Here is a 13,882-nt window from a genome sequence, read left to right on the forward strand (position 1 = left end):
ATATAATTATATGATAAATTCTACTCAACTAGTACTTAGCATTTTTGAATTATAATGTTCACATGTACACGAATGGGGCAGATTTCACATAGAGGGATTTTGACCAAAATTTCATAGAAAAATGTCTCATTTTGTTCATATACCAGCTTTCACCTGTCTAACTAAAAAATTCTCCCTCGTCATGTGGTTCTGTTCGTCAAAAATGAATTCTGACACTTGATATTTATAAAAGTTGAATTTAGGAGAAGGAAAAAAAAAAAAAAAATGCTATTCGATTTGGAAAAATGTTCTCCCTAAAAATATGTACATTGTATGCGCGTAAGGGACCCTCTATATATTTATATTAATTATTTATTTTATATTATTTATATTTATTTTATCATATTTATATTTATTTTTATACACAAAATTCAAATTTCCCATTTGCAATCGCTGATTTTTTCTCTCTCTCTCTTTTAACTGATTGTGCTTAATGAGAAATCACCAGATATAAAATTTTAGACAGATCGTTTTAAAATAACCAGAGATATGCGAAAAAAAGATTAAGGAGGCATTTCAATCTCTTAACCTTTTGAGTAAATGTTTAAAATTCAAACACTAATTCTTCGAGCAAGTGTTAATATCCATAATTAACAGACTTTGGAGAGAGGAACGGCAATGAGACAGTTTTTCCAATGTTTACGTCCCATTCTGAAGCAAAAGGAGGTCTATTCCGGGACGGACGTAATAATTTTGAACGTAATCAGATGGCTACCGGCAACTAGGAAAAGGATTAATAAGAAATAAAGAATTCTCGCAAGTTGTCCATCTATTCAATACATTTTTTCTAAACTCTTTACCAATGGAGTGCTCATGAGATTTTGCAGCTTGCACGACAAATAAGACATCAATACTCAGAAATATTCATTTGTCATAGCACCTCGCATAAATTGAACGGATTTTCAAAAGTGCACCGAGAAAGGAGAGTAAAATGGATTCAAGTAGTTTTGCACTTCATTTTCCCTTTTTTCAATTCGATTATTCCATTCCAAAAGTTAATAGCATTAATAATTTCGGACAAATATCAAATGAACTTCAGACATGAGATTTTATCTTTCATCTTTTGAAACTAGCTTTATAAAACCCAAGTTCATAAAATAATAATAAAGAAATAAACCCTCAAAGTTCGTATTGAAATTGTCTTTCATTTGAAGCATAGAATTGTTACGATGAATAATTGCTGTTTTTCATAAATTAATGCGAAATGCTGTTTTTATTTGTTTTGTGTCGAATTAATATTAAAACTAGCGGGAATAGTTACTCCAAAGGGGATAATACCTTTATACTCCCTAACAAATGTATTATCCTTCTTCCCTGTATAAAACCCAAATAACTTGAGAAAGGGTATGAATATCGCGCGTTTTCAATTTTAGAATTGCGCAAGCGCTTTATGCTTCGTAGTAAAGTGAAGGAAAAATGAGTAGAAACTTTTGGTCCCCTATCAAACAATTTGGAGCAAAATTGAAACACTTTGGGAGATATTGTAAGGAATTGTTTGCAAGTTGAAAAAAAGTATTGCTGTATTAACCTAACATTTTTCCGAATACTATTACTACTGATTTAAAAACCTATTTAATATATAATTACTATTTAGTTGATCCTTTCTTCAATCTTATCTTCTTAGTCCTATATTTTAATTATTGTTTCATTTAAAGAATAATTTACAGAATTTTTATGTCATAAAAATATAAATACTTTATTTATTTTTTTTGTTTTTTTTTACTAAATATGACTAAAAGTTAGGAAAACCATGTTGTAAATAAAAATTTATAACTTTTTCAAAAATATATTTACTGGCACAAACAACCTGAAATATGATTCTACCCCCATTTCTCCATTCTTTTCAACTATATATACATATATATTTCTATAATAGTTTAGAAATTAATTATTGGTGTACAGTTACAAAATGTAATATGTATTTCTATATACTTGTTTTAACTTTTTAAAGAAGTGCCTAATGCTATACACAGCAGAAGAGCAAATAGCCCTCTTAGACTAATAGAATAAGGCACAATGAATGTGTTATTTCACAAAAAAATTAAGAAAACTGGGGAAAAAAAGGACGACTCCACCAAATATTAACTCAACTCTTTATTAAAAAACTCGAAAACGATTCTCTGTATGAAAGACACAAGGTGCTAATGGGCATGGGCTCTCTATGAATGATTTGTACAATTATTTTTTAACATACAACCCAATCAAACAAAAATCATTCAGTCACTTGTGAATAGAGGTTCATAGCATTATTAAAATAAAAGCCAAAAATAAAGGAATGTAGAAAAAAAAAATTCAAACAACAATTTAATAACTATTAATAATCTTTACCAATGCAAAATTCTTGATTCATATAAATAATATTAACTTATATAAGTGTTAAATGAAATGATTAACATAGTCATTTGCATACAAAGAAAAAAAACTTATTTGAGAAATATTTACTGACTTTTTACATAATTTGATTAAAAATTTTAATTAATTTTTCATAAAAACTGCAATTGCTTATTTGATTTACATGCTTTAATTGCAAAAATGAAGAAAAAGGAAACTTCCAAGAAAAGGAGTAACAAACATAGAATTCTTTCAAAGCTCCCCTTTCCCTATTACAAATTTTAACTCTTAAATTCAAATCTTGAACTAACAAAATTAAGCAATGGAAACTCTCCAGAATAAAATGCTCACCAGTAAATATGTTTTTGGCCATATAATTAAACTTTTGAAAAACAAAATGACCAAATAAGTGTAAGCGTGACAGTAGGATTTTAATTCGAAATATATTAATATTTTAAGCATTTTAACAAAACATTAAAAAAATACAGGAAGTTCATAAGAAATCCAAAAAATTTGAAATTCAAGAAACATAATAAATGCAATTTATGCACAAAATGCTATACCCTTATAAAGGACTGCTGAATTATAAATAGCAAACAAAGTAGAAAAAAAAAATATTGTTTAAATTATGAAAGAAAAAAAAGTATCCTATTAATATCTTATAATTCATTAAAACTAAATTTGGCTGCCATAGTAATTCAAACTAAGTTCTGTAAATAAAAAAATTCATACATTTAAACAGCTGCATCATTAATAAATTTCTCAAATTTAGGAGAAATAGTGATCACAATTAATGCTCTTTTATTCATTCTAAAAAACTTTTCAAAAATAATGAAATTCTTTTAAAATTTCCTAATATGGCTTTGAGTATTTAATAAATGCAAGAACCTCATAGCATGATTCTATACAAATAATAAATACAATGTCTACAATTGTACATAAATAATGAAATGAGTTAGCACCATCAAATAGGAACTCTTAACATACATTATAAAACTATATGTATTATATACACATAGTAAGAATATACAAGTCCAAATATAAACAGATTAACAAACAAAGACAGAAACAAAACACAGGGAATTAACAAATGAATTTTTAAGTTGAAATTCCTTATTTTCATAAAAACTCAAAAAGTTTTTAAGTGTTCGAATAAGAAATATAAAAACAAAGATATCTATGTTTAAATTACAACTTATGCGTTAGCAAAAATATTAGTATTAAAAATATTATAGTGTTTCAATTAACCTTTAAATGAAATCAACTTTCCTATCATTTTGTATTAAAATTAGGTTTAAATTCAGATGTCAGGAATAATTACATTTAATAATAGTTATGAATTCACAGTTTGCATTTCTTCATCGGTATCTGAACTTAGCATTAAATCATCACAAATGGTATCACAGTTGGTTTGGAAATAAGGCTCCATGTTTTCAAGACCATCATTAGTATTTTCTATCATAGAAATTCCATTCATAGGTAATAAGCTCTGCATATTGGTGGGAATTGATGGACTAGCAGTATGACTTTTCAGTTCTGAAACATATTCTAAGCCAAAATCTGAAGAAATGAAAGATGAATTTGATTCTTCTATTGGGAATCCCTTTAAGCTTTCTCCATTTATATCACTGTTCATGAAAAAATTATAATCCTTTTCACTTGAACTTTTTGCACCCGTATCAAAAGATTCAACATCCACAAAAATATCATTGTCTATAATTCCATTATGGTTTTGTGGTTTAACTACAAATTTTATTTTCCTGGATGGTGTAGACTTCGGACTATTTTCAGGGGAATTATCATCCATTCCTCTGATTTCTAGTTCAAACCTATCCAACTCCTTAGCATATAACTCTAATGAAGCACGACAAGTATTCACAATTTCCTGAGCAGTTTTTGTAAACTGGCTTGTTTCACCATTGTAAACCTTACTGTTTGTGTGAATCAATTCCACATCTGAAAAAAAGGCGAGTTTTGTTTTGTACTTATTAGATTTACAATTCTTAATAAGAGTTTCGAGATCCATAGGATGTTCAACCAGATTATAATAACCTTTCACTTGTCGCTTATCCACAGGTTTATGGAATGGCCAAGAATCAGGCACAGCTTTTAAATAATCACACACAATAGTATTTAAAAGAAAATTAAAAGCAACTCGGGGACTATCCAGAAGGGGATTAATGGCCTTTTCCAAATCCATAAGCTTTGCCTCATCTGTTGCCAGCAATGTAAAGCAATGCTCCAACATTTTCTCAGCAGTGAGAGTGAAAATGCTCTGCTTTCCATTGTACAAAGTACTATTGTCAAGAATCTGCTGCAAATCTACAATAAAATCTTCACGACTTCTATAAAGATGCTTTCTAACTTTTTCTTTCATAGAAAAAAGATCCATAGGTTTATCAATAATATCATAGTAATTTGGAGCTTGTTTGGCACTTACAGGTTTCCAGAAAGGCTCTGTATCTGGTAGATTTTTCAGTTCTGAAAGTATCTTTTCAAAAAGCAAATTTATTGAAACAAGGGGGTCAACTCGCTTACGATTCACTACCTTTGGAGTGCTCAAATAATCAGATGTAGGTTCATCGTAAGTGCGTCGCTTTTTAGCAGATCCACCAATTGCATCTTTTGGAATCTTTAAAATTAACGATTTCTTGCGAAGTTCAGCATCATGTTTAACTACTTTAGTACTAATAATAATCTTTGTTTCATCAATTTTAAGTAAATCTGGTTCATCTAAAGCAGCAGTTTTTTCCACAGCTTCTTCCTCTTCCTCCTCGGTCATTGCAACAGCAATAGGTGGAAGAGAAGGAGATGATGCGTACAGTGGACAAGATTTATTTGTTCGCATATGTCCAGAGGCACCACACGCCCCACATTTCACTTTCAAATTTGCAGGGGATTCCAATTTTATTTTCTTTTTGGCTGGTTCTACATTTTGCAGTTTCAGTTCATTTCTTTTAATTCTACGTAACTGGTCCTGAATACGTCTTTTTTCTTTTCGAATTTCTTCTTTTTCAGCTTCATCTAGAGAATAGTTGCGAATAAAAGCAGTATCTTTAGTTTCACGAATTTTTAAATACATCTGCATTATGTCAGGTTTCCTAACAGTTTCTGTGCGCTCATATTCAACACCAGTTGCAGGATTTCTGTAAGTTCGATATATGCGTAAAATCTTGCCCTCATATGTCTTACCATTGTTTAGATCAGGTTTCTCTTTTTGATTTTCTTTAGACACACCTGAATTCATTAACTTCTGCAATTCCTTCCTTTCTGCTTCTTCATTTTCAAGTGAAAGTTCTTTAGCGGATTTTTTATTCGAAATAATACTTTCTATGTGCTTTCCCATTTCTTCCAAATCAGATTCATCTTCCGAACTTGCATCTTCATCACTTGACAAAACTTCAACGGATGAAAGAACTTTGTTCTGCAATTCAAATAATCTTTGGCATTCTTCTTTATACCTTCGAATATATTCAGACTGACTGTTTAGATTGCCTCTTGCAAATTTTGTAATACCATCTTCGCCCATTTTGGCTTGCTGGGTTGATAAAGTACGCACAACATCAACAATTTCCCAACGCGTCAAATTTTTTATTTCACGGTCAGGAACATTAAAGCTTTTCAAGAGCTTCTTAGCATTATTTAAAGAAAGTCTACGTAAATCAGCATCTGTACCTTTGACAAGGCGCTTAGTAGGATTTTGACCATTGCTATCATCTTTTGATATCTGAGGCTTATTTGGTATTTTAACATAGGAGAAACCTTCTCCACATCCAGTAGGATCTGCAGAACCCCAAAGCTCCAAAAGGCATTTGCCTTTTATTGCTGAAAGAAAAGCCTGAGAAGTATTCCAAGGAGCAGCTTTAACCTCATCAGCAATTTTATTCTGTAAGCTGTCAGTTTCATCTTCAGGCATGAGCTGAAACTTTTCACCATAACCAGCATCTTGCAATCTCTGTTCAGCTGCAAGCATACTATAAAAGCAGCAGCATTGTTCAGGAGAAACAAGCGCACGAATCTCTTCCTCAGATGGAAGGCGAAAATCATTTTTTATCACCCAGTATCTAGAGTCGCAACCAGTCCGATTGAAAATAGCACATACACTAAGGCGTTTTCTAATACTAGTTTCTTTATACATAGGAAAAGCCGCCTTTACAACTTCCGTTCTTACTCGTTGAGGAATGTCCGGACTCTTTAAGAACAGACGATATATATACACCATGAGAAAGTCTCGAATAAAGCTGTTAGCTTTTTCAGATTTAGGAGCAGGCACTTCAACAAGAGGAAGTTCTTGCCCAACCGCAAATATAGCATTAATTTCCCGAATATAATATCTATTTCTAGTCCGTATTATGAGGAAATCTGTCTCTTGGACTGAATGTTCATAAACAGGGGCTCGAAATAAATTGTTCTCATACGCTTGTAAACTTTGGCCAGGTTGGAGAGTTCCAAGGAATGGAGAAGTATGAGCATATGCTATTTCCCCAAATTTATAGTCAGGCATAGAAGCATCTTTGCCAGGTTTTCGTCGGTAATAATTTTTAATTCTAGAGGCCATCCCCACTTGACTTAGTAAAGGTGGGTGCTCCTCAGAAAACTCGAACAGTACTAGAGTACCATCTCTACCACTTAGATCAGAAAGCGTACGCATAAAAAACATTTCACCCCCACCTGCCGCTTCCGATTCCTTTTGTCTTGCAAGCTCTTTTTCCTTTATATACCTAGAAAGAGACTGAACACCATGAAATTTTGAACGAGAAGTAAGACCATATGGAAAATCTTTTAAAGCAGGTCGATGAAAGCGGCGCAATTGTTCTTTCGAAAAGTTAGTTGGAAATAACTGGCTGTGCAATTCCAGAGATGGAATGGAATGTTGCAATAAGTTGTTGCCAAATTTCAATGCAGTTTCTTGAGTTATCTTAGGATTATAATATTCATCATTAGAAATATTGTAAAAATTATCTTTTACGGTAGCACAAGAATCTTCCTCCTCCTCCTCTTCTTCGGGCTTTTTCAGCATAGGACGGAATTTTTTATCTTTCCGATCTTTAGTAAGCTCAGGAGAAGTGGGAGGGGGAGGTTTGTCATCAGGAATTTCTACTATTATATCAGGATCATTTTCAACGGGTTTGGGATAACTAATTGTATTCATAGCTTCACTGTCCCAAATGATTTGATCTTCCCAATTATCGTACAAAAGCTTTTCATTTTCTGCAGGAAATATCGACTGAGTCACAATTTTTTTGTCATTCTTCATCAAATTTCTATTCGTATACTGAAGAAATCGTTCATTATCTGACTGACTAGATATGATTTTGCAGTGTTCACGAAAAGCTGACATAGTCCGATCAGCACTTACAGGAATCCACCCAGCAAGTTTATTAGGATTGTAAGCATCTTTCATTACTTTTTCTTTGATTTCATCTCCATCCCATATGACATCATCTTCCCAAGGCTGAAGAGTAACCATCAAGTATGCATCAGATGGTAAATCATCTTTGTTCCCATCTTCACCTGCGCATGAACTATCTTTCAATTTTAAACCATAATCATAAGTTTCGGCAGTTTCGGGTACTTCAGCCATATCATACCAAAGTTTGGCAGGCCCGAATCTCCAAGAATTATTAATTTTACTATCAAATGATGATCCATTAGTAGAACTACCAGCTGCCGGTTCATTATAAAGCATAAAATGAGTTTCTTCGTCAGATTCAACTTCAAGTTCAAGTTCTTTTACTGGTTGTTGTTGAACTATAGGATTTTCAACTGCTCGTTTTCTTACACTGCGCCAAATATCAGGCATGCTTGATGGTTTCCCTGGGCCAAATAATTTTAAAAATCTTAAAGTTCCATCTCTGAAAAATGAAAAATAATCTTTTGCATCTACATCCTTATATTTCTCTGGAAGAACAGAAGCAAGTGGTCTATCAGAATGTGTTTCAACAGAAGAGACTTCCTGAAAAGTGAGTTTAATTTCTTTTATAAAATCTTTACTTTCTTGTTCAGTATTGTTTGAAGAACAATTCTGTTCCTCGTCATCACACAATTCATTAATATCATAGTAGTCTATGGCTGATGGAGAATTAGGCACAGAGCCATCGCTACTCGTATTTTCATCCTCTTCCATTCCTTTAAATCACATCACAACATGTAAAGCATTTCTGTAGTTTTCAGACACCCAGCTAAAAAAGAAAAGGAAAAAAAAACAACTATAAAATACAGAATTTAAAAATAAATGAATACTTTTTAAAAAATTGCATTGCTTTTATAAATATGTACTAAGACAGTGGTTAACAAACTTGTGAACTTTTAGCGAATCTAGACTTCATTCTTTTTCTCTACCAAGAGACAATATGTGAAACTGCAATAAGTACTTTTCACAAATAAAGTCAATTTTTGCATAGATTACATAAATATGAATAAAGTACCTTTTAGAAAATATTTTAAAAATTTATAAAATAACCTTTTAATAAATATAATCAATGAGTTGATGAGCTTGTGCTCACTATATTTTTTCTCAAATGGTGAAGTTAAACTGCCAAAAATGAAGTTAAGCCTGCCTGGTAAGAGACCTTGTCTCTTCTGTTAACAACTAAATCTTAATTTCGTACAGCGAATTTTTTAAAAAATTATTTGCCAGGTGACAACCCAATCTGATTATTGGTCTAGCAACTAAACAATAGCGAATTTTATCGGCAGGTGGGTTTTTATTTTCCCTACATTCTTTGTTTTGAAAGTGTATTCAAAGAGCCAAACTTATATATTGTTTTCTTGTTGTCTGAACTTCCACCTTTAATAAGCAAGACAATTATATCGAGAATTAGTTATTTTCCTTTTCACCCCAATTTAAAAATGAGAGAACAAAATGCACATTTCAGGCATATTTAATTATATTATTTCTGAATACACAAGAATGCACTGTAAGCATACAAGTTATAGATACCATTTTATGGCAATGAGACATTGAAAAAAAAATGATAGTATCAAAATTGGTTTGCCAAATTTCGTTCCGAAGATTTTTTCACTCAAAAATATATCACAATTTGACTGTCCTGGTAAGTTGATAACAGCTATATCAAGGTCATTGTCAATTCAGATCATCATAGCGTGAGATTGCAGAGAAGCGCAGTTAGTTTACAAACATTCAAAATTTAAACTGCTTGGTTATGTTAGGTAATTTGAATTATGGATCCTTTATCAGCTTAAGAAAATTCATTTGACACAACGTATTAACATCTGCGGTTCGCTTCTGAGATGCAATGAAATTTATCCATTTCTGGAACGACTGATTACTAATCACAAAATGGGAATAATTTATAAGAATGTTAATTGGAAAAGACCGTGGGTGAAGCATGATAAACAGCGCAGGGGAAAAAAAAATTATGCTGTCAGTTTGGTAGGATCATAAAGGAATTCTGCACTCTAAGACTTTTACCGAAATATCAAATGAAGTCAAACATCAACGTTCAACAACAAACCATATTGAACGATGCAGTTCAAGAAAAGCGGCCAGAATTGGCAAGCCGTAAAGGTGTGTTTCCCAATATGATTTCACATATTTTTGGTCACTTGCCAAAAATTTCTGGATTTAGTTTGGGGTGCGCAATCACATCCACCATATAATCCTGGCCTTGCGCCTTCAGATTTCTATTTACTTCAAGAATCTATTTATATTCTATTCATTGCAGAATTTCTTATATGGTAAAATTTTAGTGACGCAGATAATGTAAAATTTCATATCATTTTTTGTTGTTGTTGTTGTTAACAAAAGCACAAGTTTTATGAATATGGAAATATGACACTAACTGAAAAATGGGAAAGTGTCACTGTTAAAAAAAGGACAATAATTTAATGAAGTTATATTTTCAAGTAATAATTTTGAATTTCCTTCTTATTTTAAACCCATAATCATTCTAACTGCCAACCCAATATCTACTTCTGCAATAATAAATACAAATTTAAACTGCTTGAGTAATAACAATAAACTGATATACAATTCATGCAAAATTATCGATATTTTTATTTCCAAAGTATATTTCTTAATCGATATGACAAATAACCTGTAAAATGTCATCCCCTATGAAAACGAAATAAAAATATAGTTAAAATAATTAAGTTTATACAATATCTTGCAGCGACCCTGTGAAGAAAGAATGAACGATTCTTCAAAGAGTGGGAATCACTATCATTCCCAATGGAGCATGTTTGGGAACCACTGAACATAAACAATTCAAGCATAAGTGAATATTATAAAAATTATTTTTCACGAAATCAAATTTCACATGAAAATTGAATAAAATCAAAAGTTTGGAGCATGATATTCTTTTTCAATAAAGAAATTAAACTTGGTTCTTGGATTTAAAAAAAATTACCTTATATCACCACTTAGCAATCGAATTTACTAGGGAGATACAAGGTTAACATAATACAAGTTATGTTTAACCTGTTCTGTCAAATACTACTTAATAAATAATACTCTTTCCCTGCTTTGCAATTAATGACATCTGATATGAATACTTTCTTCAGTCAAAATATTAAAGATAAGTTTAATTTTTCTACACTCAATTATGCAATATATCATTTCACAACAAGACAAATTAAGAAAATGAAATTATAGAATCTTAATAATTATGCAACTTTAGAGCCAAGAGTTCAGTTAATATTATTGTTACGAAATTTCCCGGGGGTTCGTTTGGATAGTGGGAGTTATATGGTGTGAAGAACGCTCAATCACCAGGCGGCAGTAGAAAATAAAACAACGACGTTTATTTACACGAAGACACACAGGACAGCACAAAGACGATTATTTTCAGCCGAGACGTGCAGCATACAACAGTATACACAGCAGCTCCACTCCGTCGCTGCTCCGCTAGTCCCTGAATGACGAGTTCTTCACCGTTGCTTCCGACTACAACTCTCCGATCTGGTTCACGACGACTCTCCGGCAGCTGCAGCTCCTTCCTTTTATAGGTCTCAGGAGGCGGAGCTAGAAACCTCTCAACCAATCAGGAACGTTCGAGGCGTATCTCCGTTCCTACTGGACAGATCAGGAAAATTCTCGATGTTTCGGGTATAATCTATTTTGGCGCCAAAGTCGCCAAGCTCTGGGACCTCCTATGGAACCAACTATGCTGGAAAGCCTCATCACAGATTCGTAACATTATAATCAGGTAATCAAAAGTTCCTTCAATATCTGAAAAAGAACTCTTCGGAAAAATTCGCCATTGCAAAACTGCCCAATCAAAGAAAGCAGGGTCGGATCGGCCATATGAGGATTGTGTAGTGTGGCAAGGCATCCGAATCCCAATATGGGGGGGGGGCATTGTTAAAAATTAAAACACTCACTTTTCGGACTACTAACCTTGTACATTTTTTTGGTGAACTTATAACGTAAATTCTAATATGGTAAAGGGACAAAATGACGTATTATGATGTTACTGTTTGAGAATGCTACAAAAACATAATTGCAAAATCCGAAACTGTCTTTACAGATGGTCAGTCTAATTGATCCTGGTGATATTTTTGTGACCCTGGCAACATTCCACGGCACTTCTTTCACATCCGAGAATAACCATGCTGAATTCTTACCCCCCCCCCTCCATCCCAGATGTGAAGAAACCTTTCGGGGGAAGGGAAAAAATTGGACCATATCTAAAAGAGGCCTATCTATCCTATATCTAATATCCATCTTTCCCATTATGATACATAGCTTTAAAGGCAATAAAAACAGTATTTTTCTAGTTACGGTGAAATATGCCACAGGTATTCGTCCTGATCCATGAACTCTATCCAATGTGAAATAAACATATTTAAACAGTTTTCATTAAATATATTTAACGTTTACTTTAAATCCCGTTATTTTGTCTTTAAAGAAATTTTTTTTAAATCGTTCCATAGATTTTTTTCTCTGCCAACACCACCTTTACAAAAGTGATCGGTCCTGAAAGACGGGTAATTTACAACTTAATATTTTATTTTAATGACAGTCAAATGATCCTCAAAATTGAGAATTAAAAAGCGCGCGCTCGCTCACATACAATGGCGCTAAAACCAAATGCTAAAATAGGCACTGTCAAAGCAGATGCTGCAAAGCATAAATGGTCTGAAGTAAAAAAATCTTTAAAATGATCGGTAAACCGGAAGTGATCATTTAAATAACTGAAACAATTTAAAGGGTCAAAAATATGTTAAAAATTTGTATAAACACAAATTTAGTTTTAAATACGGAATATTTTTTACACTGCAAAATAAAAAATGTCAATGAGAGTTTTAGCGGTGTTTTGTGGAAATTTGTACCTAAAAATGTCTTTGTTGAGCTCCGAATCCTCGGATTAGGAGTATTTATGTCTATAATACATTTTAACGAAGGTTTCAGAGGATTACTGAATGTCCTTAAGGTTATTGGAGTATATAATAGTGCAAATGCAGTTGGAGCATTTGCTAAGCTCGACAAAAACAGAAGATACAAATCCAGGCGGCATTCACTGCCAAACACAAAAAGTTCCAGAAAAAAAATGGTTAAAAAGGGAAATTATTAAATGCTGAGGAGAATGATGGTATAACCTATAAATGATGGTGAATTTTAAGTATGTACACACATAATTTATCATTAAAACACGTTAGTGTATATTTTAAACCCATTTTTCTCAAAATTGATTTTTTTTTCTTATTTTTTGCTTACTTCAAATCAAATAACTCAAAATATAATTATCATATTACTATGAAATTTTGTGGACTTTGTCTTTATACTATTTTCTAGGGAATGAACAAAAATAATTTAGATTGAGGGAATATTTTTTTAATTTACAGCCTATTGTTTGAACAATAACGTCATAAATTTACTAAAAATTTCATGATAAATTCTTCGACTGGTTCTAAAATTTTTATTTATTATTATAATCATACGATTGTAGATCATTCCCTAGAGAAAGCTATGTAGTTTATTTCGGTATAAGTTTTGTTCGGATGAGAGTAATAGTTCTTGGTGTAGCCAATTTGAAGTTTTTAAAGAATTTGCTTAAATTTATGCAATTAAATGACAATTTTCAAAATGTTTTAATGTTTATTTCAAATATTGGCATCCTATTACTAATTTTGAATAGTCTTAAACCCAGAAATATGGTTAAAGTATGTCTACACCATGTTTTTCTAAAAAAGTACTCCGAATCTGTTCGGATACCTTAAATATTAACTTAGAAATATTATAATTCAAGATGTGTTTTGTAATTTTTGAAAAAGTTTCTTTTTTTTTTTTTATAGTTGCCAATAACTTTTTGTTTTGTTATTTGAGAGATTTTTTTAAAAAAAATTGTGACTAGAAGTTGAAAATATTTCATCCTGAATTTGCGGTTTTGTTATTATCACAGTGAAAAAAAAAAATCGTCAAAGTTTTCTCTTTACAAGTAAATGTAAAAATAAAATAAATTGCTTGGAAAAATAACTATCACCATGAGAAACACATTCACACTTTGCTAAAATTCAAATCCCTGGCCTCTTCAATCTTATAATAATG

The 13,882-nt window shown here is 31.9% G+C and overlaps 1 protein-coding gene across 1 annotated transcript in view; it reads right to left on the minus strand.

The window, feature by feature from the left end:
• Positions 1-2,130: 2,130 nt before the first annotated feature.
• Positions 2,131-13,882, minus strand: part of LOC129975633 (transcription initiation factor TFIID subunit 1-like) — a 28,193-nt gene continuing 16,441 nt past the window's right edge. The window contains exon 2 of the mRNA XM_056088719.1: positions 2,131-8,552. Coding sequence (XP_055944694.1) covers positions 3,704-8,497 — 4,794 coding nt within the window. The 5' untranslated portion in view covers positions 8,498-8,552 and the 3' untranslated portion in view covers positions 2,131-3,703. The remainder of the gene's footprint in view (positions 8,553-13,882) is intronic.

The sequence above is a fragment of the Argiope bruennichi genome, chromosome 7, assembly GCF_947563725.1.
Source record: "Argiope bruennichi chromosome 7, qqArgBrue1.1, whole genome shotgun sequence".
Taxonomy (NCBI): domain Eukaryota; kingdom Metazoa; phylum Arthropoda; class Arachnida; order Araneae; family Araneidae; genus Argiope; species Argiope bruennichi.